Below are 27,558 nucleotides of genomic sequence, written 5' to 3'. Positions count from 1 at the left end.
CAGAGGAGATATAGCCTGGCACCTTGGATGTGATTTATGTGTATAACAGGTTTCATCGGTATGCGTTGTGTCAATAGCGGAAGAGATAGTGTGTAGTACCAAATCAACATAAGTATTAGTATGGCAAGAACAAAATGCAATGTCAGTGACTTCTCCAAATGATTAATGTAATCAAAAGTGCAACACGGAAAACCAAGTCCCAGTAAGCATAGAATACAGGTCCAACAAGGGCAGTAACTACCAAATATCCGCGTCCAAGTTCTCATCTAGTAGTATCAACCAGCACTTGGGGAACCAGATAAGTTGTCGACAGATGCGGATGCGCTGTTGAACATCGCTTTTAGCGCCAGTTCGTTCCTTCTCTGCCGCACTCTATCCACCTCTTCCGCTCCACCTGTCATTCGCAGTTTCTTGCCACCCACAAATCCTGTCAGCTCCTCCTGAAATTCATCAGACCGGCTCGCGAGTTCTCGTTCCCGGTTTTTCTGGTTAGCCTCAATTGCTTTCATCCGTCGATCCGGGTCCACCGCGGCACCCCGAATCTCCATCATGACAGTACTCAGGCCAGTATGCCCCTCATCTGCTGGAGGAGGCTTGAATCCGCGGCTTCTATTATTACGTCCAGGGGTGGCGCCGCGGATAGAAATGACCTTCTCAACATGCCCAAAGACGTCCACCAAAGCTTTGTGGTCTTCGAGCAGATCGGTCAAGAATTCTTCTTGATGACCGAGGAAGCCCTGCTCTTCTACAATGTTCTGCAGCTCCTCTTCCCATGTCTTCTTCCACATAGGCCTGACGGTGTCGATGTGCTCTTTGAGACTTGCCAGCTCCGTAGCAGTGGAAGCGATGTCCTCTTGAATCTGCTTCACTAGTTGAGGCTTAGGTGTCATGTGGCGCTTGAGGACGTCATCTCGGAGTGCTTCCACCGTGTCTTGCAACTCCTCCACCTTCGTCAGCACGTTCTGACTCCGTGAGTCCAACTTCGTCTTCCCCTGGTCTATGAAGCCCCGTGCGCCGCCAACTTTGACAGAAGCTAACTGCTTCACGGACTGCGTTTGCGTCCGCAAAGCGCCCAATGAATCCTTCGTCGACTTCATGAACTCCGTGTACAGCTGCCTCATGATTCCTAGATCACGTCGCAAGTTCTGTACCTCGTCGAATTGTGTCTTCAAATCATCCACCACTCGGTTTGAGTACTCCGACATCACCGAAGCCCCCGTCATTTGAGGCTGTAGTTGAAGAGACTGTCCAGTCATCTGAGGTAGCATGAATGGACTGCTCGAGCTCACGTCACCCACGATGCGTGATAGCCTACGTGCGACATTATGCAGTTGCTTTTCGGATGGTCGATCTACCCTTGGTGTGCTTTCGACAAAGTCATGGGCGATGATAGGACTGATGTGGGACGACCGACGTTCATTTGAAATCGTGGTGCGAAGTTCTTTGAGATCATTCGACAGCACCGATATCTGAGTGTCGATGTGTTGCTTGATTTGATCGAGTGCTGGAAAAATACAATAGGTCAGGATGAGAACATAGGGAGTGGGACCTTACTGACGTTCGATGTTGAGAGATAGTAGACATTTCTCCTTCACTTCCTCGATGTCCTCCAGCTCATACTGTACACCGCTAGAGGGGTCGCGTATGTATATCGCAGGGAAATTCTCCAGACCCGGATTATACGAGAACTTGTCCACGAATAGCATCCGCAATGACGAAAAGGACAAACCAGGTTCGATGGTGACCTTCTTGACTTCTCGCCCAACTTGTAAGAAAACCGAGAACGTGATCGACAAAGTACGTTCAGGTGTTTCTTCAAAGATCGTAGGCTCGTCTATCACGTTGTCCGCCTTAGACGGCATATAAGCTTGTTGGGAACGCGCGGGTTCTGTTAGTGGAGGCAGTGGAGGAACGGGAGGGGCTGCCTCTACCTCAGCCATGGGCGAGGGTGTTCGCGCAATTGTTCGGCTAGACCGCGTGCTGCCATTACGCTGGATGTCCGGTTCATCGACTTCTGTTAGAACCGCCAAGTCCCCTGGCGTCAGCAATGGCCCTGCTGCCATCGACCGCCGGTTACCTGACCGCTCCCGCGAGCCTGTCATTTTCGTGATATTGTACGTCGAAAAGCGCTTCGACGCACGCCGCTCGAGTACATCGCTCTTCTTCAACGCGGCAAGGGAGCTGGCAACTGCAGGTGCTTGCAGAGTATCGATAGGATGAGTTTGTGGTGAGGAGGTCTCGATAGGAGTGGAAGGAGCTTCATCCACCAGCACTGCTGGAAGTGGTGGAGGTGACAAGGAAACTGGTCTGTCGACGAGCGAATAGCGCTTGACGGAGGCAGGCACGGGGACACTCTGAGGAGGTGTTTGAGGTAAATGCTTGTCTGACTCGCTGGACGAGGCATGATGTGGATTTGCTGTTACGGAAGGTGAGACCAAGCTTTCTGATGAGTCGCGCGAAAGCGCATCACCATCGGGCCTGTATGTGTTCTGTGATTGTCGTGCTCGAGGCTGCGCTGAGCTTCGATTGGTATGCCCATTGACAATGTTCGTGATCGTTCTTTCATTAGGGGGCGTTTCATCGTCAGGTTCGCGGAAGATGGGTGGCGGAGATTCTGGCGGAGGTGTCTGCGTCCTTGGGTCTTGTCGTCTTGCTGACGATCTTGCTGATTGTCTTGATATGCTGTCCCTATCCCTGTCCTGATCTCCTTCTTCTTCCATAACGCTGCGTGAAAGCTGTGACCGATGTCTCGAATCGTCATCACGCCGCGAAGTTTTGTCAGACTTTGACGAGCGACTGTCCGTCCGCGAGTGAGACGAGCGATGTCGGCTCTGGTGCTCCGACACGATCCGACGGTACATAGACTGCTTGCCGCGGAGACCCTGAAGGAGGTTGGTGATAATCTTGCGCACGGTGGGTAGATACACGTTGAGGTTGTCTTGCGTGGCCTCCTCTGCTAGGCAGGTTTCGAGGACCTCTCGTAGGTCTTCGGGCACGGACATTAGGTCTCTGTTGGGTTTTACTTAGCAGTTGAGGCTCATGTATACCTGCAGGCAAAGGCACGCACGACATATCGATATTAAATGCGGCAAACGCAGCCACAGCCGCGTTGAAGTCATTCCCGAGGCGGACGTAGACGTCGCTCACCTGGATCTCGTCCATTTTGCCGGTGCTCCATTGGGTGAGAGACTCTAAAAGTTGTTTGATGGCCACGAGAAGACGTGTGACGGCAGACTCGACTGCGGGCTACGACCTGGATAAGACAGTTATTACATTGTAGATAAGTGTACTCACATGTGCGTGTGAACGACTGCTACGTGAAGAGGATGAACTTGAGGAATGATTAGAGGCTATTGACTGGTGGTCACGCCGTGAGGTATGCCCCGTGTAGGGTTGAGATGGCGGCGTTGACCTCGTTGAGGACATTTAGGAACACAAAGGAGGTCAGTGCGCAAGTAGAGGAGTATTGGCGCTTTATGTCAAGTAACTGAAGCCTGAAGGCCAGGAGTATCCAGATCGGCGGTCTTTCGCTTCCCTTTTCTGCCATGAGAACATACTTCCAAATTAAGCCGCTCAGTCGCATCAATAATTGATCAAATGCACGGCTGGAACATGCCCCGACCCTTGGAACGGATACAGGAAATTTTGTTGCGTAGCGTGGTGTTACATAGAACACACGAACTATCTTAAAAGTCGCCGATTCTTACGCCTGGTCATTGTACGAGTTTTTGGGATTAAAGGTAAACAAGATCATACTAAATGATGTACAGACCCGTGGCGAACACGAGAACATGGCCAGGCCACTAATTATAAATTACATCGTACATACCCCTTGCCCTACAATTCTACGATCGTGGGTTGAATAATGGTGCCCCTGGTCCAGCTAAGGTGTAGCTGTTGAGGATCTCGTCTTTCTCTGTGCGCTTGTATGTTCGGATGGTTTCTCCATAATCTGAGATTTCGTATATCCGGAAACGGCGGTCAAACCTGAGGGCAGAGTAAGCCGAATGAAGATGCGATATATAAATTATGATTCAACCCACCCAATCTGTCCATACCCAGAGTACGACCTGCGTCATAAAATGAAGACAGCGACAGATAAAGACACGTTGCACCACTTACCCTCCACCTCCAAAACATAGCCATATATCGTTGACACGTTTGCAGTCCTCCGTGACTGTATCACTACATCAGATCCGGGATTCCGGTGGCTCTATGCTGGAACTTACTGTGGCAGTGTCCATTTGCGACCACCTTCACTTCGGGTATGTCTCCACTTGCAACGTGCCCACTCTCCAGTGCTTTCTTCAAACCCTTGTCAAACATCCCATCACTCTTCTTCGCAGCACCGGATCCTTCCAGATCGTGCAGACCGATGTCTAACAGTTGGCCAGTACGTGGGTCCCTGTCCGCTGTACCGTACGACTCTTGCCTGGAAAAAAATAAACTTAAATGTGACAGAAACGGCGTGAGAATGAACCAACAGAGGAATGTGGAAGAACATGATAGCATTGGGCTTGGCTAATTTGTGCGTCGTGGGCGTGATCTGATCGGCCTGTCTGTTCCATATGGAACCAAAGTCCTTGCCAGTGTCTGGTGTAAACGGACGTTGTATAGCCTGGATCTTGGAAGATTCTTGCAAAAACCAGTTTATTTGGTCCTTGGAAATATGAGCGCAATTGACATAACGATCATAATTATATCAAGGGACACCGACCTCATGTATCCAGTCGTACTCCGTTGGGAAGAAGTACCCGAGCCAGTCCAAGTAACCGCTCGAGTAGGATCCAGAGTCCAGGAAGTAGAGCGTCAGCAGCGATGTCTTGGAGCTACCAAAGTGGCTCAGCTTGTACTCTGCTACCCTCAAACGGGAACACTCACGCATCAGCACTCTTCACGTCTAGAACGTAATTTCCAACACCATGAATGTCTTTTGGACCCCTCTGCACCAAGGAATACGGAAGGGCATTCATCATACGCACTTGCTCCTGCTTCACATCGCCGTTCTCTTCGTCATGATTGCCGAAGATAGCTGCCCAAGGTATCTTTCGATCTGTAGCTGCGACTGCAAACTTTGCTAAAACGGATTTAGGATCCCAAGACGTGCCCTGCCCGTTGAGTTGGTCGCCGGAGAAGACGACAAGATCTGGCTTTTCTTCATCCATAACATGTCCGAGGAGCGTATTGGTGAGATTATCGGAGTTGACGCAGGGATCGATATCGGTTTCCCGACAGATGCCCCTAGAAACAGAAAAATGCAGGTCTGCAACTTGCAAAATCTTGAATTTGCCGTCCCGCGAGAAGTGTAAAGGATGAGCGTGAGGGACCGCTGCAGACCAAATTCAGTCCACTATCGGCATAAAGGCTGTTCATGCTCACACTGCACGCCGCGGCGGTATGTCACATACACGCTCTCCAGTTGCCCTTCCTTTTCCGGAGTTACGGCAGGCTCTATTTTCTCAAATCCGTACCAAGGCCTATCCTCCCCAAAGAGTATGTCGACTTCGGTAATGAGACTGCTTTTCTCTTCCGCATTCATTTCATTCATCGTTTTTCCCTGGAGGTACCAGAGGTACATTGGTTCCGCACGCATAACGCCATCGCGTATGGAGAGATCTACTTTTACCCAGGAATCTGATAGAGGTTCGGGAATTTCATTGGCAGGAAGGAGGCGCAAGTCGGTAATGAGAGGTATGTCAAGACGGCGCGTCCGTCTGTAGTAGATGTTCTAAAGTGAATTTGGTGAGTCATGGAATACGTAACATAAAATAGTGGTGCGTGCGTACCAAATTCCAGAGACCAGCTTGTTTGTTGAGATCCCGGTCCACTCGAACCCAGTTACCCTTGATGGCATCCTGCTCGACAGTTGTCGTGGGTGCACAGAGTTTCCCGACAAGGCTCGGTGACATCATACAACGCGTGATAGCAATTTCAGACACTTCAAATATGAAATTGAATCAAATCCCTGACAAAATTGGCAAGCATACATACGACCAGTATCGTGGGGCAACAAAGGAGCCCATACGTCAAGGGGGTAACTCTCTATATCATCGGTAGTATCCCAGGGCTGATTGTTTGTGGTTTCCCACCAATCTGTCGCGTCATCATCGACTGGAATTGGTTGGCCATCCGCTGGGTCGCCAGTGACTGTTGGCGTAGAAGGTTCCTTGTCAAAGTAGTCAGCTGTGGCGACTGCATCCCAAGCTTGCCAGCCCAGACGCTGGGCAATCCCAGGTCCGACGGTGGGCTGGTATAATACAAAGAAGTATGTCAGGAGGCATGAGAAGCCAATGACAGCTGCTGTGGGGAGCAATATGCCCCTCATAGATCGACCAACGCGAGAAAATGAAAACGCAGCCATTATGGCCCGTCGAGTTCTGGATAAGTGAGCGACCACGGTCAGTGGATTTAAGAGAATGAGCGAACAGATTACCTATAGCTATAGGAAAGTGATGACCAGGAGCTGAGTCGTACCGTGAGGGCTGCGTGTTCAATGAAGGGGGTCACATATCCAAATCGAGAAAATAATCGGGGTCAGGTCACAAATTCTTCATTACGGGGGTTTCCTCAGAAGGTTTCTTTTCCATTCATTCCAATATTTTTCGCGAATGCAAGCTCTGTGTCGCGTAGCCCGTCGTCTCTACTCGACGCAACCGCCAGAACGGGCTGCCAGCGCCTTGCCAAAGCTTGCAGCCGCTGCTAGAGATGCCTCAGCCCCAATGGCCGTTCGTGAACGCCGCGAACGCAAAAGGGCCCACCTTAAACCTCCTACCGACAGCGACCTCACCCCGTCAGAATATTCGGGCTACAGAAGAGCCCTTGCCAAAGGCGAGCTGATGGATCAGCGGGGGAGAGACATGACAGAAGCTGAATGGCTTGACGCCCTCAATGAACGGCGGACGCGTCTTCGCGGTCTGAAAGTCACAGACAATCACGGAGAGAAAGAATTGCAGGTGGTCGGTCAGAGAATTTATCTCCCGAACATCATGTTTCGCATGGTGCGCAACCACACGCCTACTGGCAAGCCCTATAACCCCTACGAAGCCACTTTTCGAGTTCCAATGTCTGTCACGAAAACCGACGTACGCTCATATCTATCTGCCGTGTATGGCGTTAAAACTACCTACATCCGGACTGCCAACTACTTCTCGCCATTGTATCGCAGGTATAATGGGGCAAAGACAACGCGATCATACCGAACATACAAACGTGCCGTCGTCGGTCTTGTAGACCCATTCTACTATCCTCAAGCAATGGAAGACATGACTGCAGAGGACAGAAAGAAACGGATGGAATGGTTGAACGAGAAGTTTGCACTGGATGCATTGAAAAGATGGAGGAGACATGAGCTGGTGCGGACGTCCTTGTCGGGGAGCAAGAACTGGCGCTTCACTGGTCATCTGCGGAGGGATAAGATTCTCAAGGCAGTTGCCAGGAGTCGTTCAAGAATGCTGCGAGAAGTTGAGGACGTGAAGGAGGAATTGGCTGACAAGCGGGCCCGGGGAATTCCTATATTCTCTGACACTAAGAGGGGCTCGCAACCGAGTAAGTGGAGGGAAGCGCTTCTTGCCAACTAGATTTAACAGTTCTACTTACACTTACTGTGATACTTTATGATTGCATCAGGCTCTGATTACTTTGTTGTGAGCCTCTTCGGAGCAAATCATAAGACGTGCATGACTAATAATTGATATTCCATTTCTTACGTATACACACCATGTCACCTTTGCTATCATCAATCATCGCATTGTCGGACAGCATGTTGAAATTCCTCACTCACCATGATGCGATGAGGGGCTCAATCAGAGCCAGCCTCTTTGGTCTTGTATGCTGAATCCGAGTGCCATTTGACTGGTAGATATAGCCAGGATTCACAACTAAACGTTCACGACAATTGGGCTCTTCACGACGACTATTCTGCTCGTGGCTGTTCTCTGAGCAACAGAACCCGTGTCCTTCGAAACGCTCATGCGGGTCACAAGCACTGATTGGAACTGATGAAACTTGTTATAACGCTCAAAAGGGAGCTGCGCAGGTCCATCGTTTCTCATCCTTTTTTCTTCCGCTATCAACTCGCGGGCTCGGGTCATTAATACTTCTTTTCTCCCTTAGACTGCAGGCAGTCTGCCGTTTTCATTGATTTGTAAATTCGCTTTCTAGATTGTTATGTTTGCTTCAGCTGGCCTCACGACCTTTTTATTCCTTCTGCTGTCCCAAGATGCATCAGGCGCACCAACAACATCAACAGCTGTCGTAGGGCGGAGCATACCTATCCGCAGGCTCAACCATTTATCTCAGAATTTCACGCTGGTGGCTCAGCGAGCAAAAAATCAAAGAGATATACTTGCTGTGAAGTACGGCGGTCAGTCGCTTCAGCAGAGGGGCACTGGGTATAACCTGTATGCAAAGTCTTTCATGTCCCGAATGTTTCATTCTCAACGCCGCACATACAGCATCGTCAATCAGGGGACTGATACAGGGTACGTAGAGAGCTCCATTGTCCAAGATACTTTCACTAATCAGGCATTCTCAATAGCTACTACGGGACCATAGCAATCGGGACGCCGCCAGTGTCTTATGATGTGATTCTTGACACTGGTTCATCGTGAGTGCAATGGTAAATTTCTCAGCGCGATTTGCTTAGAACAAAGATCTCCAGCGATCTCTGGCTGACTAGTTCTACTTGCGGAGTAAGCTGCGGAACCAGCCCTACATATGATCCCACGAAATCGTCTACTTTCCAAAACCTTTCGACACCGTTTGAGATTCAATATGGCTCGGGCGCAGTGGCTGGTTATGTTGCTGAGGAGACTGTCCAGATGGCTGGTTTCTCTGTAGCAAAACAAGGCTTTGGTACGTTATCATGTACACCGAATGCTTGACATACACATGACAGAACTTGTTAGGTGTTGTCGATGCTCTTTCGTCGAACTTTAACACGAACCCTGTATCGGGGATAATGGGTCTTGCTTGGAGTTCACTTTCTTCTACGCAACAGACGCCCTTCTGGCAAACTCTGGCTAGCGATGGAAGTTGGGATTCTGCATTATTCGGAGTGCAGCTCACACGGTATGTAGGACGGACTGATTTTGCTATGTTTTCCTGACTCGTGGCTGGTAAGCTATGGCAATGTGTCTGGTGCAGCTCAAAACGAGCCAGGAGGTGTTATTGACATGGGTAGGTATATTTCTGCCACGTTGATGCTCTCAAGTTTAACGTGGCCCTTTGGCAGGTTATACCAACAGCAGTCTCTACACGGGATCAATTGAATATCACAATCTTATTGGAACACCGCAATACTGGGAGATTAACATGACCAGTAAATAGAATTCAATATATATATATATATATTACAGCTAGCTGACGTGTTTGATAACGTAGCGTTGACTGTACAGGGAAAGTCCATTGATATCGCAGGGATCTCGACTGCTATCATCGACACCGGAACCACAAACATTGCAGGTCCCGCCAGTGCCATTGCGAGTATCTACGCACAAATCCCTGGATCACAAGCAGGAACGGGCCAATTACAGGGATATTATACTTATCGTAAGTGTCAATGCTGTCATTCAGTTTGTTGGCTGACAGGACAACGCCAGCCTGCAGCACGACGGTGAATGTACAGTTCAACTTTGGTGGTAACACTTGGTCTATGAGCTCTGTGGACTTCACGCACTCCCAGGTCAGCACCACGGAGTGCATTGGGGCTTTTTTCATCTCCTCGATCGGCCAAGGGGGTCCTTCTTGGGTTATCGGCGACGCATTCCTTGTGAGTTTCCATCACTAATCTATGTTCTCTGGACAGTGTCTGATTGATGCACAGAAAAATGTTTACTCTGTTTTCAAGTACAGTCCTGCCTCTGTTGGTTTTGCTGCGCTATCAGAGACTGCTATCGCTCAGAATGGTGTCAAAGCTGCTGTACCATCCCCGACAATCGGCGCTGTGACGACTGCCACAAACACTGGTGTTGCATCAAGTGCTACGTTAGGTGCCGTGTCAAGTGGTCCTTTCAGTATATTGCTCTGTTTCTGGCTGGCTTCTACATCGATAGCTCTTTTGTTCTGGTAATTTTTGCTGATACAGACATTCTGACATGATTATACATTCATTACAAAGTACTGGGTTTCTAATTATGTTAATACGGACATTTCACATGGTCATACATTCGTTGTTGTTAAATTGCTACGAAACCGATCTGCATCGAGCGCCCCACTACATTGCATCCGTTTAGCTCTTCTTTGATCTGAGCGCTTCCGTCAAATGGGTAGCCTTGGGTCATCCCCGCCAGTTGATACGTTCCAGCTGTATGATCTGCGTGTCGAGGTCATATGCCCGCCAGGGGAACGAATGCTATGTGGAGCGAAAGAGGGCGACCATTTTGTCCTCGAAGGAGAAATGCTTCATCTACCTCCTGGACAGGCATTCTCCATTTACTCGCTCAGTAAGCATCCCTTTCTTTCAGATATTTATTACCGTTGCTCACCGTACGTACTGGAATTAGGTGCTGTTTTGCCGCTTCTAGCAGCTAAGCAGCGAGTCACTCATCCAAATGATTGGATGAGCACGGATGCGGAGGTTGCTTGTCCCGATCCAAATTGCAAGTCTAGGTTGAAGATTTTGAGGACAGGAATTAGGACATTCAGCCATGCTGAAGTTACAGTTCTTCCCCTTGTACCCCAGGGCCACGGTCAGTCTAGCGCTGAATCGGCGCTAGCGGCGGCCTGATGGAGAGACGAAGAAGTTCAAGAAACGGCTGGATCGCGGCGGCCTTTTTTGCAGGGTATTCATTGATCAAGATCGGCTGTGGACCCTTTGCAAATATACGCTGGGTGTGCACTGGCAGGCCTGAGGATGTTACGGTCATTGTTACCTTGAATATTTGGATTGCTACCATGCCTAGTAGGTGAGACTGTCTTTTGTCGCTACAGCCAAGTTGTGTGTCTTCGTAACAGTCGCGCATAGAATCAACATGCCTCGTGAGGCTCGTGCCGTCTCTCCAAGAAATGTTGGATGTTACTGCGTGGGATATCTCAAGCAGTACACTATTTGGTAGTCTGTTTATTGCAGCCCTGAAACGCGTGCCTATAAAAGGTAGACACAATCAACAAAGCTGACAGTAGGTGACACACAACTTGCACACGACCATCTATTTCCCCGCATTAAGTGAGCCTGAAAATGACAGACTATGACATGGACTTTGAGTTGAGCTCATCGTCATCTCGAGATTCATCCCCGTCGTCGTCGCCATTGTTAGCACCCTTAGACTCATCTCCGCCCTCGAGTCCTCAGCATGAGCCGTATATCTTAGACTCTCCACCACAAACGCGTCGAGGTTTCTCTCATCCATTCGCGGCCTCAACAAAAGCCAACAAACGCCCTCCACAGCGGGAAAAGAAGGCAGATACTCCTCCGAGTACACCACCCGCATTTACTCCGAAATCATTGTCTCGCAACTCAGTCTATTCTCGCTCGCTGGGAGAAAAAGATTACTTGCACGACGAAACGTCAAGTCTCTTTTCTCTAGACTCGAGCACATCGCATTACATTGATCGCGATGAGCGATTATGGGACGACGCGCTGCGTAAACCCTTCGATACAGGTAACGGGCACATAGACCTGAGGTGCCGTATTTCCCAGCTTCGTCGACCTGACTCTTCTGACGCGTTTTATCTCGCCCTACAGTAATTTATCATTGAAGACAATTCCAGCATCGGTCGCAGATCTCGCAGGTTTTTTCAACACGACAGAATTATCCGAGCAAAGTCTATTCTCTGGACGGAGTATGTCACGCATCAAAACCGAGCCAGCTTTCGAGTCCCGAGTGCGTTCATTTGAACGGACAAAGTCCATCATAGACTCGGGCAAGGAGCGTCATATGCTGCAACTCTATCTCTTTGGAAACAGCATCCGCGATCTTCCTCCTGAGCTTTTCAAGTTAGAAAATCTGACTGTATTGAGTCTGCGTGCGTTTATTCGTGTCTCTCATTTGTATTATATTTACCAAGTTATAGGCGGGAATCAGTTGACATATATTCCCCCGGAGATATGTCGTTTGATCAACTTGAAGGAGTTGAATATCTCGCAGAACCGCTTGTCATATATTCCATCGGAGATGCGAGATATGAAACTCTTGAAGTTGCAACTCAACCCAAATCCCTTTTTAGCCGAACTTTGTGTCCCTTTCGCCTCTCGCGACATTCTGTCTCGGCGGCGGCCCATGACCCGCATATCCCCACAATACGGGGAGATCTCGATGAATTCATCGAGAGCGATCACAGTATCTCCCTTGACGACGTTTCTTCCGGGCGTACCTCCACTGACTGAGATCTGTTATCGGAAGTTGCTTTGTTCACTGAAAGGCGAAAACTCTCGGACTGTGCTCAGCGAATATTATGGGGTCCCTCTTTCCAGCGTTTGGAACGTGCCAGAAAATGTACGCGAGGTGTTGACAGAGAACGTGCCCGGTATTTTCAAGTCCAATGGTATCCCTCAAAAGCATGGCAGGAGGCCGTCGCAGGGATCGGGCGGGTGTGCAAACCCGGAGCACAAGGGCCGATTCTTTGTGAGGCACGCTGCGGAGCGATTCACATGGGAGCGTCGCATTGCTGGTGTAGACGTGGGTGGAGCAGTTCCGCTGCGATGGAGAGGGTGCATAGAGACGTGCTTGGGGTTCTTGGATGAGGGTGCACGACAGGCTAACGCTATAGAGCTGCCACCCACTGATGCGATGGATTTTGATGAGACAGAGGCTGTGATGGCAATGGACTTGAGCGGGTTCGGCGTAGATGAATTTGATGACTGAAGGGTATATCAACGAACAATCAAGACACTTCGTATTGTGACAAATTTGTATAGTGAGTATCTGTTTCCGTCGTTCTGTATGATATACTATACCTTGCAAGTGCATCATCCTTTATAGTCTCAGTGACTACATATGCCTTACAATTGGATTGCAATCACTTCGAATTCTGCTTCTCATTTACGTATAGGAATTTTTCGCCGCTCCCGGCTCCGGTAACTGACTTACAAGTAACTTCATATTAACACTAATAATAGATCAGGCTTCCCAATTCCTGATTATGATCGCTTCCAGTTGCGGATGCCAATATCTAGACAATGTTACACAGGTAAGGGTGTCGTCACCTCCAGTACCGAGAAAATATAAATCTACTCTGCAGTCAACCTGCAAGAGATCAACGAGACTTTTTTGACGCACTTCAGCCTTTGAACCATGATTCAAGTTCGTGCATAAGTGAGTTTGCAAACAATTCACACGAGCCAAACTCACCGCGGGAAAAGCTGAAGCGGAGGGCAAGCTAAAACTATTGGAGTAGGTGGTTGACGCACCAACCGTGACTCTGAAACTTGGTATCTTCAATTTCAGGTGGCCTTCGAGTCTCAACAATATCGCGAAATGTAAGTTCCAGCGCCATGAGATAGCCGGTCAGTTGAATCTCTCCTACCTCAAGTGCCAAATCTCTTGTTATTCTGACAATATATTATTTGCGCTCATTGCCTGTATCATGGAATAGCCTGTTCTTTTAGACCCTGGACGGAAGGAGGCAATCTACTTGGCTCCTAGGACGTGTTCTGATAATTTTATCGCTGACATCCCTAGACCCCTTCGTTTCCATTACAATGCATCTCCCACACCACTACACCACACCACTACACCAAATTTTCACAACAGCGCTGTATTGCCGGAGTGCCGTCTGACGAGGTGCAACCTTCGGTGTACTGGGTAACTCCCGCACACAAATATTCGCACGGAGCCCAATTGCATAATTTGATATTCTCCGAGTCGGATGTGGCTCGCACACAGAGAGGACTGACAATTGTTAATGCCAGAAAAATAGTTGTCAAGAAGTTCATCTAGACCATCAGTGTCATAAGTTGGATCTACGGTCAGTGAATTGACTCTTACCGTCGAAAGGTGCGAGTGTATAACTAGCGTCAAGCTAAAGTGCAGGTGTGTTTGTCGTTCTGTTGCTCACGCACATCTGCTGCTTGTCAAGAAATAATCTCCAAATTCAAACTCAGCATTCACGCCAGCCTGATGATCTGATCATGAGCAAGTATGCAGAATCTAACAACACAGGATCATTCGCCAGGGCCGTGTGAAAAATGGAACCAGGCGGTTCAAGATTATCATCCGGTTGCTGCATCGAGTTATTGGTTTTTCGTGTCAGGAGAATGGGTAAACGAATTACCCGGTCTTGAGCTTCGCGACATCATCTTCATCGCTATGTAACCGAAAGCAGGTGAAGTTGCGAACTGCCGATTACATCTGCGTTGCATGGCATTCCGGTGTCGCGGAAGTCAAACGGAGGCGTATCAGTCCCCTAAGACGTCCAGTTCACGTGTAAAATCGACGTAGATGGGCTTCGGGACCTGTGGGTCGCGCCCACCCCTGCTCCCCTTGCATTATTGACTTCTGATGAATCTAATTTAGCTGTGCATGCAGTGACGTGGCATTGGTTGCAGAATCTAACATCTAATATATATAAGCACGGCCCGCGGAACCAATTCGTCTGACTCCCTACTTCACCTGCACTCCACCGCTCACTGTCAGTAGCCCTACTCAATTCCATTTTATTTTTTAGCGAGCGAGCGTATATTGCTGTGGGGAACAAAATAAAATGATATATTGGACTCCAGGTATGTTGTTCGGCGCTCGTCATTGCGGAATATTTGCGAGCGCGGGGATGCTACTGGTCCAGTCATCGGTGCATCATATATGCATATGTACGTCATGGCGCGTTTACGACGTCTCAGATCTCAGCCTTGCTCTCGCAACACTTGCACCACACCATAGACAGAAATTGCGAAGTAGGAAATATGGCATATGTAGAGAATACAACCAGCCAAAATCCATGGATTTCGCTTAGACAATCTATAGTGAAAGATCCGGTACTCACGGATATGTATTCTCGGTGGGGAATTTGGAATTCATCATATGACTGTTGGCGTTGGACTGAGCTGCATTGCTCGATGTGCCACTTCAGCATATTCTAATCTCAGCGCACACTGCTGTGCTTCAGGAATAAAATAAAATGGTTGACTTCAATTAGAACACATTTTGTTTCTCACTGTCTGTCACTCGTATATTGCTTGTAAAAAATAAAATGGGCGAAAATGAGTGGGACTAGTAGTGTGCGCATGGCAGTCTACATCGTGCGTTGAGCCTATCTCCGTGTCTGAGGCTACCCTCCATAACGGGGAAAATGCTTACTGAGACTATCGTCGACCAGCGCTAGTGACGAGACAACATTGGTGGTGAATGAATCTGTCTTTCTTTCTCTGACCTCAAGCAACCCTTACCCTCCACGATATGCGACTCACCAATGCGCGCATCCGGGCCAGTTTGATGTTTTGCTATTGGACGTGCTCCCGCACTATCGAAAATACGATGTCGGCCACTATTTGGGAGAGAAGATGAGAAAATGACAACAGTAAATGCAGCGTACAGATATTTCTTATTGTAATTCAAGGTAAATGTCTAAATATGAGCGAATTACTTGTAAAGATTAGTGTAGTTGCCGTCCACGAGGTTACCACTTACAGCTCATAAATAACTGGCCAGTAAGAACTACATACCCTGCATCACATATGGCTACATTAATTACAAGTCAGCGTGGTCCAAATGAGTAAGCGTCTGGTCGTCCTATACAGATGAGTCCTTCGTTAGGAAGGCGAATGCAGATAGCATCGAAATTAAAGGAGGAGAACTGCCGAGAGAGCTAGGAAGAGTAGAGTAGACAATGATGTGTTTAGTGTATGTCCACGTGGGGCATCGCTTGTGTTGGTAACTGCTGCAGATATTGCACCAAAAGTTGCGGAAGGAACGGTACCTGCAGCACCATTTTCAGCGATTGCGGTACTTGAGAGATTGGCGAAGCCAACCGAAGGGGGATTGTAGCGGAAGACAGAATATACATTTTTCTAATAGAATACGGAAGAACAGTTCAGTATTGCAAAACTCGAGGACTGGTCATCATTGCCACATACCAGGAAAGTATCGCCGATAACCCAAGAGGGGGACCCAGTACCAGTAGTTGTTTCAAAGAATGCGCCAATGCATACTGTTGAACTGGTTTGTGTGAAGGCAAAGTCCACTGGGCTTATCGACCATGTGGCCCCACCGAACGACAGCTCTACGTTTACAGTCGTCGAGCATGCTGATTGAGCGTTGAGCCACTTGAACTCGCGATGCTCAAGAGATTTGCTTACGGAAGCTATAATATCCTTCCCATTCACCCGTAGCTGGTTGTGAGCCGGGAATCTGTGCATAGATTGCTTGAACCGAGCTGGCCGGACCGCCTATATTGGTCGTACCAGTGTCAATAACAGCAGTTGTCCCTGAATCAATAGATATGGAGTTGCCTTGCACGGTCATTGCTGGAGTGGAATAAAGGAGCAAATCTTTTGAGTTGGTAAATGGCTTACAAATCAATGGTATATACCAGTATGAGGGAGTTCCGGGAATATCGATGTAATCAATTGAGCCGGTGTACAAGCTACTGTTTGTGTAACCTAAGAGCAGTTTTGTTTTAGCAGATGCCTCACGGTCTGAAATGTCTCGCACCCATATTAAAGACTCCTCCGGGCTCAAGTATCTGGGCGGTGGAATCATTTTTATACCTGTTCCGTGTTAGTAATACACTTCATTCCAGAGAGAAAATGGTGTCACCGAGTGAGCTGGACAGCAAACAGAGCCGAGTCCCAAGCATTACTGGAGGCCAAAATCTGCCACAAGGGCATTTGACCTGAACTTGCTAGGGATTGCCATGCCAGACCAAGAAAGCCAGAGACCGGTGATGCAAGTAAAGCTTGTGACACTGCGTCCACAACAGCTGTAATGCACATAAGTAAATGCCAGCGGGCCTGTCAGTAAGAGGAATTTCTGACCAAAACCTTGACTAGCAACGGAGAATCCCGCCATCTGTACCGTGTCCTGTGCAACATAGCCATCTGCAGAACCCGAATCGTACTGTATAGTGAATGGCGTAGAGAGGTTCTGGAAAGTTGATGAAGATGATGGGTTGTATGTAGAAACCGACCCGCATGAAGTGCCACAAGAAGAACTAGCAAGCCAGAGATCACTGGGATAATGCATTGCTAAATTATGTCGAGCATCAATTGAACCGGAACTTACGAAGAGCCTGTATCTAATTTGACATCAAAAGACACCGCAGGCGTACCAATAGCCAATGAACCGTAGTAGCTGTTGAGTGAATCAGGGAGTCATGCACACTGAAAGATACATCTAGCGCCTACCTGGAATCATACTGCTGATCGACAATCCTGAAGAAAAGCGGCACTCAGTAAACGCATTTCCCGCTACAATACTACGCACAGATTATAACCGGTGCTTCTTTTCCGTGTTGTCGTGCCGCCATACTTTGCTATCAAATTGTCCCTCTGCCTCTTCGCCAAAGCGCCCCATTGGGTGACATCTCGAGGAGATTGATTCCTTCTTAGAAGGGAGATGGCCTGACCAGAAACTGGAGCCACGTTTGTAGGTGCTCCAAACGTATCCGCAGGCAGTGCGAAGAGGAATGCAAGAGAAATTAATAGTATCATGTCAAGACCTAGACCTTAGTTTGATCGTTCAGTCACCAGAGAAGATCCAAGGCGAGAGACCACAAGCCGGTGGAGAATGAGGAATACTAACGAATGTATAGTGGGATGCCAGCCAGCCAATTGCCTTGAAATACATATTGATGCTGCACAGAGCACTGCACATTTCAAGTTGTCCGCAGCTAGCCGTAGCGTCCGACATCGCCAACCGCAGTAAACCGATGAGTACTAGTCCTTGACATGGTAGGGATTACAATTAGGGATCCTCACACCTGGGAGCTTACGGTTTAGAGCTTGTACAGTAACCCACGGTAAGGTCAATTTGAGAAATTGAAGGATGTTGTAATGTCGGCATACTAGTAGATGCCGCCGATAGCTGAGTTTCAATTCCACGATATCGATATCAGTACACGGCCAATCGTCAAATTCGCACGTTGAATATTTGACGAAAAATAGTTTAAATGTATATGACACAGCCAGAACCTCGTACATAAATGGTACATTTACGACAAAGAATAAATTTATTTGACGATGATCCAAAGTCAAGTCACCATAAAAGATCTAGTTCAGGATATTTATTTGGCATGGAAACAAGCTAACTTCGTGTGCTGATTCAGTGTCTTTCTGAGCCTCGGAGTAAAGCATCGGCAAGACAACGACACCAACAAATGCACGGCAAAGAGAGCAAGATATAGGATTTATATATGAAAGGTGTATGTCATGTATGCGGTAAGTGTAGAATCTATAACGGCAGCCTTGCTTGTACAGCATATAGGATGCAAGATATAGATTTTACATATGACAGGTATAGGGTAGACAACATGACAAGTATAGGGCGCTATAGACATCATGTAGGCAGTATAGTCTAATTTCACGCTTCACATTGCAAACCATGAGAGAAGTTGATCATGAAGTAGCTTGTCATTGAACATACAGACTGATTTGAAGACAAGACATAGAAATGCAGACATGATACAATATGGTGCCCTACATATCATGCTAAATGTCCCAGACTGTTCAATGGAGGAAAAATCATGAAGTAGAAACCAAAGGATGGGGATAAAAAAGTGCGATGTGACTCGAAAATTCAGTCCAAATGTAGTCCAGGGTATCAGTGTGTGTAGAGACAGTGGCTAGCTCGCTGTCGTCGTCGATGACCGTACTGAAAATGCCGCCACTTCCCACCCACTCCTCGATAAATTGGCTCTCGAGGGAAATGCTAGAATCCCAGAAGGACCATTTCCCGCCTGGGAAGTCAGGATTGGTAGCAATGAATGCATACCAGAACACTTCCCAGCCCCAAGCCCATCAGGCGTACTCGGATCCACGGATTTCACGAGCCATGATTGGATGTTGTCCAAGAGTTCCGCCCAGTGGTCAGAATCCGTGTGGTCGAATGTTGGCGGAAGTGGAAGGAAAGGAAATGACATGTCGTTATCAGTTTCAGAGTAAGATTGACTGAAAGTCGCGGACTACAGATACACACTGTCAGTCTCATTGCAAAAGTTTGGTGCAGATACATACATTATTCGAGGGATGAGGCTGCTGAGACACTATCTCGATTACCAGTACCGTGAATGATTTGTATTCGTCTTTCAAAGACACAGAAATTTCAATAGGCTATAGAACATCCGTCAGTAAAGGTAGCCGTTATTCAAGAAAATCAGATCACATACAATATTCAAATGAGCGAGGTGACGAGGTACTGCACCTGAAAACCATACCAAGAGTGACAACGGCTGTAGAATGACATCTTTTGATTCAGCGAGTCGCATATCTGGATAGAAGATTGAGCTTGAAAGATGATGGGGTTGAAGAATTGACATGATGTCTCCAGGCCTCAGCGCTGTTGATTCTTAAGCGCTCTCAAGCTGACCATTTGGACTTTGCCAAAATTCACCCAAGAAATCACATGATCTGAAATTCAGAATCACAAGTCTATTGATTATCGCACTCCAATCACTCGACAAAAGGTTCCATGTCTGCCACACTGCGGTCTGTTGACGGTATAAGTAAGTTTTGTGCTCAACGTGAATAGCGTTTACTGATGTTTAATGCAGTCTTGCAGTTTTGCGGAGCATCTCAGGTTGTTTGCAACGTGTGTCCGAAGCGTGATAATGCTCTGTGCACCATGCATTCCAAGCATGCACTGAAGCATGTTGCCACTGGCCTACATCAGTGTCATGCCAGGGCCTGGACATCAACGGGCTCGAAGGCTCCTTCCCAGCAGCAACAATGAAGACAGCGGCGCCATCATGAAGCAGAACATTTACCTTCACCTGCTGACGGCGACTCGGATTTTACTTCTAGCACCATGGACGTCGACAATGCTGTCCATATCCCAGATACACATGGACCAGACCACAAAGTAGTACCAGTCGCTGATCTCTGGGATGCAATCTCAAGCAGTCCTTTCTACCAAGTCAATGAGACATGCGATTTGTACGAGGAGTTGCAGTCTGCCCTTGCTTCGGGGGAACAATTATTTTCCATGCCGCTCGCCCCGGCGAGTGAAGAGATCGGCTTTGATGATGAGACGGAATCAGACTTCGGGATTGAACTTTTAGGTGAGACACTGTTTCATTCTGTGCAGGAGGCTTATTTACATCATTAGATGATTGTACATTGACCGCCTCGCATGATACAAATCTGAACTGTCCAGGTTTGCCTGACAATCCAAATTATCCTTGGCCATCAAAAGCTGTATGTTTCAACATCTTCGTGCATTTTCACTGCTGACCTATCATTTAAGCACTATATTACCACATTACTATTTAGTTCTCCAAGGCTGCCATTCTCCGAGGTGCAGAAAAAGGCGGTTCTATCTTGGGCAAAGGAACTTGGCGCCCATGATGTTCCCTCGCTATACGCATTGAATCGGCTCCAGGAATCTATTTGAACACTTGTCGGCAATCCAACGGAAAAGATAACTGCACGTTCAGGCAATATATTTTATCTCAATGATGTTGGAAAAGCAATTGCCAAGGTACACAGTTCCGACATGATCTCATCTCTCAACACTGACATCGAATGTTCTCATTTAGGACTATGCAAACCCTCTCACGCGTTTTGCGATGCAGGATTACCCTGAAGATGGCGGCAAGGGAATGTTGCAGGTGTTCAATGGAGAAAAAATGCTGTTTGAACTCCCTTCGCCTCCTGCAGCTAAAGTTGATGGAAAGATCTACTTCGTGAATGAGCTCTTTGTTAAGACCATGCACAAAGGGTAGGACTGATTCCGAGGGGCTTGGCTTCAGCTCGTGCGCTGCGCCCCTTACCCGAGTATGTGCCCTTAATTTCAGAATGATGTCCGAAGAAAGTCCAAGGACGTCTGAAGGACGTCCGAAGCGTGGGAAAGTTCGGAAGGACTTTCCGGACGAGTGCCAATAACTTCCGGACGAGTGTGGGAAAGTTCCGGAGGAACTTCCGGAAATTATGATGAGGTTTCATCCTGATACGGATACGTGTAATGGCTACTTATGACAAGTCCTAAGTAGAAGCAAACAGAGGAAAGGCTGCAAGGACAAAGTCCGAAGCAGAATAGGTCCGGAGGACCGCAGGAAAGTTTCGGACGAACGTCCGGAAACTTCGGAGGATCGGATGAGCGGATAAGCAGAGCTCTGGCCTAGGGAATTTCTCCCTAGGCCTGAGATGGATATTGACTAAGTCGATAGACTAGAACTGATATGAGGACTTAGAGTGAGATCTAGTGCGAGGACTAATATGATATTCAGACTGAGGAACTACAGGACATATACAAGAGTTTATATACTAAGGAAATAACGGAAAGATCAGTAAGCAAGTGTCCGAGGCTATGTATGAAGCATAAGCAAAGTTATCAAGCGCGAGTCGGAAATGAAGCATAGGTTAACGGATCAGTAAGCATACCGGTAGTAAGTATAACCAAGATACCGAGGACAAGGAATACCGAATAGAGGAATAGGCTGTGTTAACGTTATATGCACAGGAATGAATTAGGAAGCTTATCGTATATCGGATCGGATCGGACCGGATCGGACCGGACGTCCGGATGAGACGCATGGATATATGGGATATGACATTAGGGTGATGGGACAAAGGATGACTGATGCAGGCTAGCTGAGGTATGAAGGTAAAGGGATGTGGATGTGGATGTGGATGTGCAGGGGTGCAGGGATCCGGATGGATAGAGGACCGGAGACATGGATAGGGCGTCCGAAGGTCCGGATGAGGCGTGGGAATATTGTCGGATGTAGGTTCGGAATACGGGATATGACAGCACGGAGGGTTGCAAGGGAAGTCCATATGGCAGTTGTCGTGAATGGGGGGGGGGGGGTATGAGGGATTTGGAAGAGCTGGCCCCGAAGAGTACTGATATGGTGGGACACCATATTGCCCAGGATACATTGGCAGCACCATGGAAGGTGAGTTTGATGGCCAAGGATGAGAAGGGAGAGGTCTAGGTGGACCGAGTGCGGGAGATGATTGCCATGTTAATACCATTGGGGGTGACTGCAAAGAGTTATGTGGATGGGGAGCACTGTATGGGGGTACAAGGGAATGCTGCATCTGTGAAGGTACAGTAGCAGGCGGATGTAGTGATGGGAGATGAGAAGGCATGAGCGCTGGGAGATGAGAACTCGAAGACGCGGCTGCCTGTGTGATTGTGGGTTGTCATGGACCCGGCTGCGGCAGAGGTGCCTTCTCTTTTGCTTTCTGCATTTTCTTGGTTCGTTTTACTGCTGGACGGTCGAATACTGCAGGAACATCAGCTATGACATCACGCAATGCGCTCGAAAGCTCAGTATCTGGTGTTTCGCCTGATTTCTTGGCTGCTTTCTTCTCCCGGATTTGACGAGCTGCTGCATTATTGACCCTCAATGATGTCTCGCAAAGTGACGGAGGAATGACAGATCGAATTTGGGCATAGTTGTGAATCAAGTAAGCATTGAGCAAGTAGAACAGTGAGGATTTGTGCTGAATGACGGACTTCGTACGTGTGGTCTCGGTTCGCTCTTGACGAAGGCGACATTGACTGGTGTCTGTGCACTGTGATTTGACACAGTCATGCTGGATGTTTACTATACAAACGATTTCCTAGATTCACCGTGTGAGCATGTCAATAAGCTCGATTGAAGGATTGTGTTCAAACTTACTTGTGGGCTAATAACAACCTCATGTTCCTGTTGGATTATCAAACCCTCGCTACTATGGACACTTGGTACCGTTTCATTTCTACCTACCTACAAATACCATTTGTTCCCGCGCCTCGTAACTACCCTCAGTTGACTTCGTACGTCGCTGAGGTTAGTACCGTCCTTAGTATCTAGTACCTATGTAACTAACATCAACTGTAGCTATCTGCTACAGGTATACCAATATGACACAGTTGACTTCGTACGTCGCTGAGCTATCTGCTACAGTTCCGTGAGCTCGAGAGTGGGGAGGTGAAGCAAAGGATGCAAAACAGGTCCAAAAGCAAATTTCTGAATGGCGACATGGTTCACGGCTTTGTTAGAGTTTGAAATCAGGATCTCACGAATGCGCCCAATGGCTGTGTGGGATGTTGAAGAGTCGTTGAAAATAATATGGCCTTCTAAGGATGCTTTCTCGCCATTGCCAAGAATCAACGAGACGCCTTCGCGGTATTGAGCATTACAGACAGGTTGTGAGAGCTCGAGCATGGCGCAGCGCGTTGCTGTCCACATCACAGGTTTTGCTGCTGCAGGCCGTTCATCGTTGATAGTTACTTTCTTGAGTTGACCGGTTCCTTGAGTAATAGACGTTACAATCCACGATGCTCGGTATTCAATGAACACATTACCTGTCACAGGAGGTTCTCGTATATGAATTCCTAAAAGCTGTGCTTGCTCTGGATGCTTGTCAAGGTAGTTCAAAACTGCGTCACCTGCCTGAATCCACTTTTTCCTAACACTATCAAACCAGTAACCGCCGGTCACGATATGTTTGATGATATCTTGCCTCGCAAATACTTTGCATGTATCCTGGCTTGGACCTTGTCGATTGCTATGTATACATGCCAGCTGGAACACGTGATTGAACAACTCGTATCGTTCAGTGGAAAAGAGAATGGCTGGTCCAAAGCATTGAATGTATGCAGGAAGATGGACCAAAAAGTGGAATTTCGGCTTTGAGATGAGAATGCTTGGTGCGCATTTTGCTGTGACATTGAGGAAATACTCAATTGTCCAGGAAAGCTTCGTCTATGATTCAATCAGCATTGGTGTGGCAGTGTCAGAGCGCAATCATACCAAGTATATCTCTATATCATCTATCTCTGTGTGCCAAACATACACAACGAGCTCACCAATACACGTCCAGCCATCAAGTACTGTTCTCGGCAGTAAGTCTTGAATGAGAAAGGGCATGACCTGTGCCAAACTTTTGAAGTGTTTCCCTATGAGCCCACCCTTATAATGACAGATATACTCAGCGTTGAGACATGGAGCATTGAGCCCAGCCTTCTCGATAGAGTCGAGACGCATTTGAAAAACATCCAAAAGCTTTGCCTTCTCGAGAAGATAAACAGATTGACCCCAAAAGTACTTGACGACTCCCAGTAGAACCATATGTAGAATTTCTGTTGGTGTGTCCTGATGAACATTGAATCCTGACGAAAGGTCAATGTAAAGCTGAAAACGAGGACATAAATGTTACCTTCCACGCCCAGTAATGGATTGATGGCGTCATTGAGAGCGCTCCCTTGCAGGAGGTCTTTGAGTTGCTTCTCTAGGATAGCCTTGACTTCTGCCTCTGGCTTTGCCTGAATGCCAGCACCCCGTTTGCGAAGTTTCTTCCCCAGCTCAACAACCGTCTCGAGAATGTAACCAGTTATCGTGTCCTTCACACCTGACGAAGCGACAGATTTCTTAACCTTCTCTGTTGCACCCGAAGCAAGCGCAGAAGAAAACTGCGCGTGAATCTCTTCTGCCGTTCCCGCAGGAGTGCGAAGTTTTCCTGGCTACTTGGACAGTCAGTCAACATGGTGACAAGCAGGGCAAGAATATGCTACATACCACGAAGATACTCTTGTAGCCCTCATCTGACTCTTTGTACTCTTTTGTTCCGCCAACTTCGCACGTTGTAGGACACGAGCTGGCGCTGGGCTCGTATCGAGCTATTTCACAGTACACGTCAAATACCCGTCACATGCTAATCACTTCCCGATGTTATCCGATGCTAACCCGCCAACCCAACGTTTAGGCCGCATCGGACCCGATGTTTTCCCGCGCACTTGTCCTATCCGTGTCCCGTCCTGTCTTGCTAGCCCCACTAGGTGTGTAGTTCATTATTTCGCACATTACTCACGTCGTAGCCAGCGCTATTACATGTTTTCCCATAGTCCGCAGCGCCTCATGTTTATTTACATGTACTTCGGATCCGAAATACTCCGCCGCTACTTTCGCCTACGGGTTCCGCATTTCTACGTACTTACATATATATTGGACTGACCTCGAGCATTATTCATGATCCAAGTAGAGGGGAGCAGTTCCCCGACGCTTAGTGGTCAAACCCGATATTTCGTAGTTCTTAGTTGATATTGTGAATATCATCGCTCTTTCATTATCCATATCAGTCATTGTTATTATCGCGCACACCGCTCGCTCTTCCGATGCTCGCTATAGTGTTACTATTAATTTCCAACATCCCGAACCCAAACCCGATATCCCGAAACCCCGAAAACATCGGACCCGACGCTTTTGCGTCGGACATCGTAATTATACCTTTGGACATTGTTTCCTGCGCTCGGACTATTGACCCCACATCACTCACTTACCCCCAAGACTATTCCCAGACCGCAGACCCCTGGGTCGAACGCACTTGTCAGGCAAGTATAGCAGACTAGGCAGTGCAAAGACCACAACACAAATATATCAGTTTGGAGCCATCTTTGTTTTGTTCCTCTCAGTATTGTTGTTTCTACAACGTCCTGCAGAAGTAGTTGCAATGCAGCCCTGCATGGCTACATTCCTCGGCCTGTATGGGATTGTCGCCACTGAGAAACAGACCATATAGCTCCAGCATAACTTCTTCTTCGTGCTTGCAGTCCCAAGTGAAGACTCCAGATTCCGCAGCTTTCCTATGATCACCAGTGTCATGTTTTGCTATAGCACATTATAAGTATCATGTACCTAATTGATTCTTGCATGGCACTCATCATCTCCATTGGGGCTGCGTGAGGAGATGACGTGACGAATCGAATGCAAAACTCTTTCTCGAGCATCTCGCAAGGTAGATTCGCGTTTGACATGTACACTGCATGGTGCTTGTTCCATTGCTTGGATATATTGCTGGATATGTCGTCCATGAAGATTATGAGAGGGACTAAATACACCATACGTCCTTGGGATTTCACGCACAAAGGATTCGGCACAAGTTTCGCATACTTGTGTGATGACTCCGTCAGCCCACAAGCGAGTTTGTTGTCATTGGCAGATATTTCCCTGAAAGACCTTCGAAAGTTAGATGTTGGAATCATCTCCCGCTCGTCACTGACAATAAACCCATCCTAAGTCTATCAGTAAAAGTGAAAGTATGTGAAGAATGGACTCACCTCTGTTCATTGTACAGCGCGGCCAAGTGCATGTAGCTGCTTGTCCGCACCATCATTTGTCGACGAGTACAATGCAAGAAAGAAGCACTCGGGTATAAAGTAGTCTCCTGACGCATCCTGCAAGAGTGTCATATCCCGTATTCCGAACCTACATCCGACAATATTCCCACGCCTCATCCGGACCTTCGGACGCCCTATCCATGTCTCCGGTCCTCTATCCATCCGGATCCCTGCACCCCTGCACATCCACATCCACATCCACATCCCTTTACCTTCATACCTCAGCTAGCCTGCATCAGTCATCCTTTGTCCCATCACCCTAATGTCATATCCCATATATCCATGCGTCTCATCCGGACGTCCGGTCCGATCCGGTCCGATCCGATCCGATATACGATAAGCTTCCTAATTCATTCCTGTGCATATAACGTTAACACAGCCTATTCCTCTATTCGGTATTCCTTGTCCTCGGTATCTTGGTTATACTTACTACCGGTATGCTTACTGATCCGTTAACCTATGCTTCATTTCCGACTCGCGCTTGATAACTTTGCTTATGCTTCATACATAGCCTCGGACACTTGCTTACTGATCTTTCCGTTATTTCCTTAGTATATAAACTCTTGTATATGTCCTGTAGTTCCTCAGTCTGAATATCATATTAGTCCTCGCACTAGATCTCACTCTAAGTCCTCATATCAGTTCTAGTCTATCGACTTAGTCAATATCCATCTCAGGCCTAGGGAGAAATTCCCTAGGCCAGAGCTCTGCTTATCCGCTCATCCGATCCTCCGAAGTTTCCGGACGTTCGTCCGAAACTTTCCTGCGGTCCTCCGGACCTATTCTGCTTCGGACTTTGTCCTTGCAGCCTTTCCTCTGTTTGCTTCTACTTAGGACTTGTCATAAGTAGCCATTACACGTATCCGTATCAGGATGAAACCTCATCGTAATTTCCAGAAGTTCCTCCGGAACTTTCCCGCACTCGTCCGGAAAGTCCTTCCGAACTTTCCCGCGCTTCGGACGTCCTTGGACTTTTTTCGGACATCATTCTGAAATTAAGGGCACATACTCGGGTAAGGGGCGCAGCGCACGAGCTGAAGCCAAGCCCCTCGGAATCAGTCCTACCCTTTGTGCATGGTCTTAACACGTGCCAGTGATGACCTCACACATCTGGCACCCTCAGGCTCCACAGTCCAATAGACGGTACTAGACAGAACTCCCCATTCCTACAAGACGCTGGACTCCAGAACTCCCCATTTCTGCCCAGAGGATAGAGGCCTGAATTTTCATAGACACTCCAACATCATCCAAATAAACTTAAATTTTCATTTTCTGGATGTCAACTTTCGGAGTGTTACAGATTCTATTTATAATATCAAACTTCAAACAAGGGCAGCCACTGTGGCCTTTGGTGTTTGTGACA

At 47.8% G+C, this 27,558-nt stretch overlaps 10 protein-coding genes across 10 annotated transcripts; 5 read left to right on the top strand and 5 right to left on the bottom strand.

Moving 5' to 3' along the window:
- Positions 1-275: 275 nt before the first annotated feature.
- On the bottom strand, positions 276-3,498 carry HD556DRAFT_1508355 (actin interacting protein 3-domain-containing protein; the record flags this gene model as incomplete). Its single annotated transcript, XM_041309068.1, has 4 exons — positions 3,295-3,498; positions 3,068-3,246; positions 1,559-3,009; positions 276-1,504 (listed from the first exon to the last, which is right to left on the bottom strand). Exons 1-4 carry the CDS (start codon positions 3,424-3,426, stop codon positions 276-278), a joined length of 2,991 nt encoding a protein of 996 aa, XP_041153494.1. The 5' UTR covers positions 3,427-3,498.
- Positions 3,499-3,700: 202 nt separating this feature from the next.
- HD556DRAFT_1417684 (Metallo-dependent phosphatase-like protein) lies at positions 3,701-6,446 on the bottom strand. The gene is made up of 10 exons (XM_041304382.1): positions 5,992-6,446; positions 5,787-5,938; positions 5,380-5,728; positions 4,882-5,329; positions 4,718-4,829; positions 4,485-4,660; positions 4,230-4,432; positions 4,123-4,177; positions 4,044-4,070; positions 3,701-3,987 (listed from the first exon to the last, which is right to left on the bottom strand). Exons 1-10 carry the CDS (start codon positions 6,359-6,361, stop codon positions 3,846-3,848), a joined length of 2,034 nt encoding a protein of 677 aa, XP_041153493.1. The 5' UTR covers positions 6,362-6,446; the 3' UTR covers positions 3,701-3,845.
- Positions 6,447-6,580: 134 nt separating this feature from the next.
- HD556DRAFT_1417681 (uncharacterized protein) lies at positions 6,581-7,723 on the top strand. Its single transcript, XM_041304381.1, has one exon. It carries the CDS (start codon positions 6,609-6,611, stop codon positions 7,575-7,577), a length of 969 nt encoding a protein of 322 aa, XP_041153492.1. The 5' UTR covers positions 6,581-6,608; the 3' UTR covers positions 7,578-7,723.
- A 149-nt stretch (positions 7,724-7,872) lies between these two features.
- On the top strand, positions 7,873-10,165 carry HD556DRAFT_1071587 (aspartic peptidase domain-containing protein). The gene is made up of 10 exons (XM_041296065.1): positions 7,873-8,399; positions 8,454-8,480; positions 8,537-8,605; positions 8,660-8,853; positions 8,907-9,069; positions 9,122-9,177; positions 9,233-9,319; positions 9,382-9,549; positions 9,600-9,769; positions 9,824-10,165. The coding sequence occupies exons 1-10, from the start codon at positions 8,167-8,169 to the stop codon at positions 10,067-10,069; spliced, it is 1,413 nt and encodes a 470-aa protein (XP_041153491.1). The 5' UTR covers positions 7,873-8,166; the 3' UTR covers positions 10,070-10,165.
- On the top strand, positions 10,166-10,865 carry HD556DRAFT_1071583 (uncharacterized protein). The gene is made up of 2 exons (XM_041296064.1): positions 10,166-10,442; positions 10,503-10,865. The coding sequence occupies exons 1-2, from the start codon at positions 10,262-10,264 to the stop codon at positions 10,724-10,726; spliced, it is 405 nt and encodes a 134-aa protein (XP_041153490.1). The 5' UTR covers positions 10,166-10,261; the 3' UTR covers positions 10,727-10,865.
- A 245-nt stretch (positions 10,866-11,110) lies between these two features.
- On the top strand, positions 11,111-13,074 carry HD556DRAFT_1300526 (uncharacterized protein). The gene is made up of 3 exons (XM_041299466.1): positions 11,111-11,622; positions 11,684-11,964; positions 12,013-13,074. The coding sequence occupies exons 1-3, from the start codon at positions 11,177-11,179 to the stop codon at positions 12,801-12,803; spliced, it is 1,518 nt and encodes a 505-aa protein (XP_041153489.1). The 5' UTR covers positions 11,111-11,176; the 3' UTR covers positions 12,804-13,074.
- Positions 13,075-15,715: 2,641 nt separating this feature from the next.
- HD556DRAFT_1248800 (aspartic peptidase domain-containing protein) lies at positions 15,716-17,584 on the bottom strand (the record flags this gene model as incomplete). The annotated part of the gene is made up of 10 exons (XM_041298797.1): positions 15,716-15,943; positions 16,010-16,179; positions 16,232-16,399; positions 16,448-16,534; positions 16,587-16,642; positions 16,692-16,854; positions 16,910-17,103; positions 17,157-17,225; positions 17,279-17,305; positions 17,358-17,584. The coding sequence occupies 10 exons, from the start codon at positions 17,582-17,584 to the stop codon at positions 15,716-15,718; spliced, it is 1,389 nt and encodes a 462-aa protein (XP_041153488.1).
- Positions 17,585-18,613: 1,029 nt separating this feature from the next.
- Positions 18,614-19,407, bottom strand: HD556DRAFT_1450105 (uncharacterized protein; the record flags this gene model as incomplete). The annotated part of the gene is made up of 4 exons (XM_041307719.1): positions 18,614-18,828; positions 18,864-19,053; positions 19,106-19,201; positions 19,258-19,407. The coding sequence occupies 4 exons, from the start codon at positions 19,405-19,407 to the stop codon at positions 18,614-18,616; spliced, it is 651 nt and encodes a 216-aa protein (XP_041153487.1).
- A 488-nt stretch (positions 19,408-19,895) lies between these two features.
- On the top strand, positions 19,896-20,892 carry HD556DRAFT_1508321 (uncharacterized protein; the record flags this gene model as incomplete). Its single annotated transcript, XM_041309067.1, has 5 exons — positions 19,896-20,148; positions 20,196-20,284; positions 20,334-20,435; positions 20,508-20,567; positions 20,626-20,892. The coding sequence occupies 5 exons, from the start codon at positions 19,896-19,898 to the stop codon at positions 20,809-20,811; spliced, it is 690 nt and encodes a 229-aa protein (XP_041153486.1). The 3' UTR covers positions 20,812-20,892.
- A 1,495-nt stretch (positions 20,893-22,387) lies between these two features.
- Positions 22,388-26,261, bottom strand: HD556DRAFT_1207162 (uncharacterized protein; the record flags this gene model as incomplete). Its single annotated transcript, XM_041296495.1, has 10 exons — positions 22,388-22,657; positions 22,717-22,765; positions 22,982-23,313; positions 23,392-23,784; positions 23,833-24,191; positions 24,239-24,542; positions 24,598-24,676; positions 25,509-25,661; positions 25,714-26,090; positions 26,151-26,261. Coding segments are annotated over 10 exons (2,427 nt in total), but the record flags the coding sequence as incomplete, so codon positions are not given.
- Positions 26,262-27,558: the final 1,297 nt, after the last annotated feature.

The sequence above is a fragment of the Suillus plorans genome (genome assembly GCF_016647745.1).
Source record: "Suillus plorans strain S12 chromosome Unknown HD556scaffold_99, whole genome shotgun sequence".
Lineage (NCBI taxonomy): Eukaryota > Fungi > Basidiomycota > Agaricomycetes > Boletales > Suillaceae > Suillus > Suillus plorans.
This window is presented reverse-complemented; position numbering and strand designations above follow the sequence as displayed.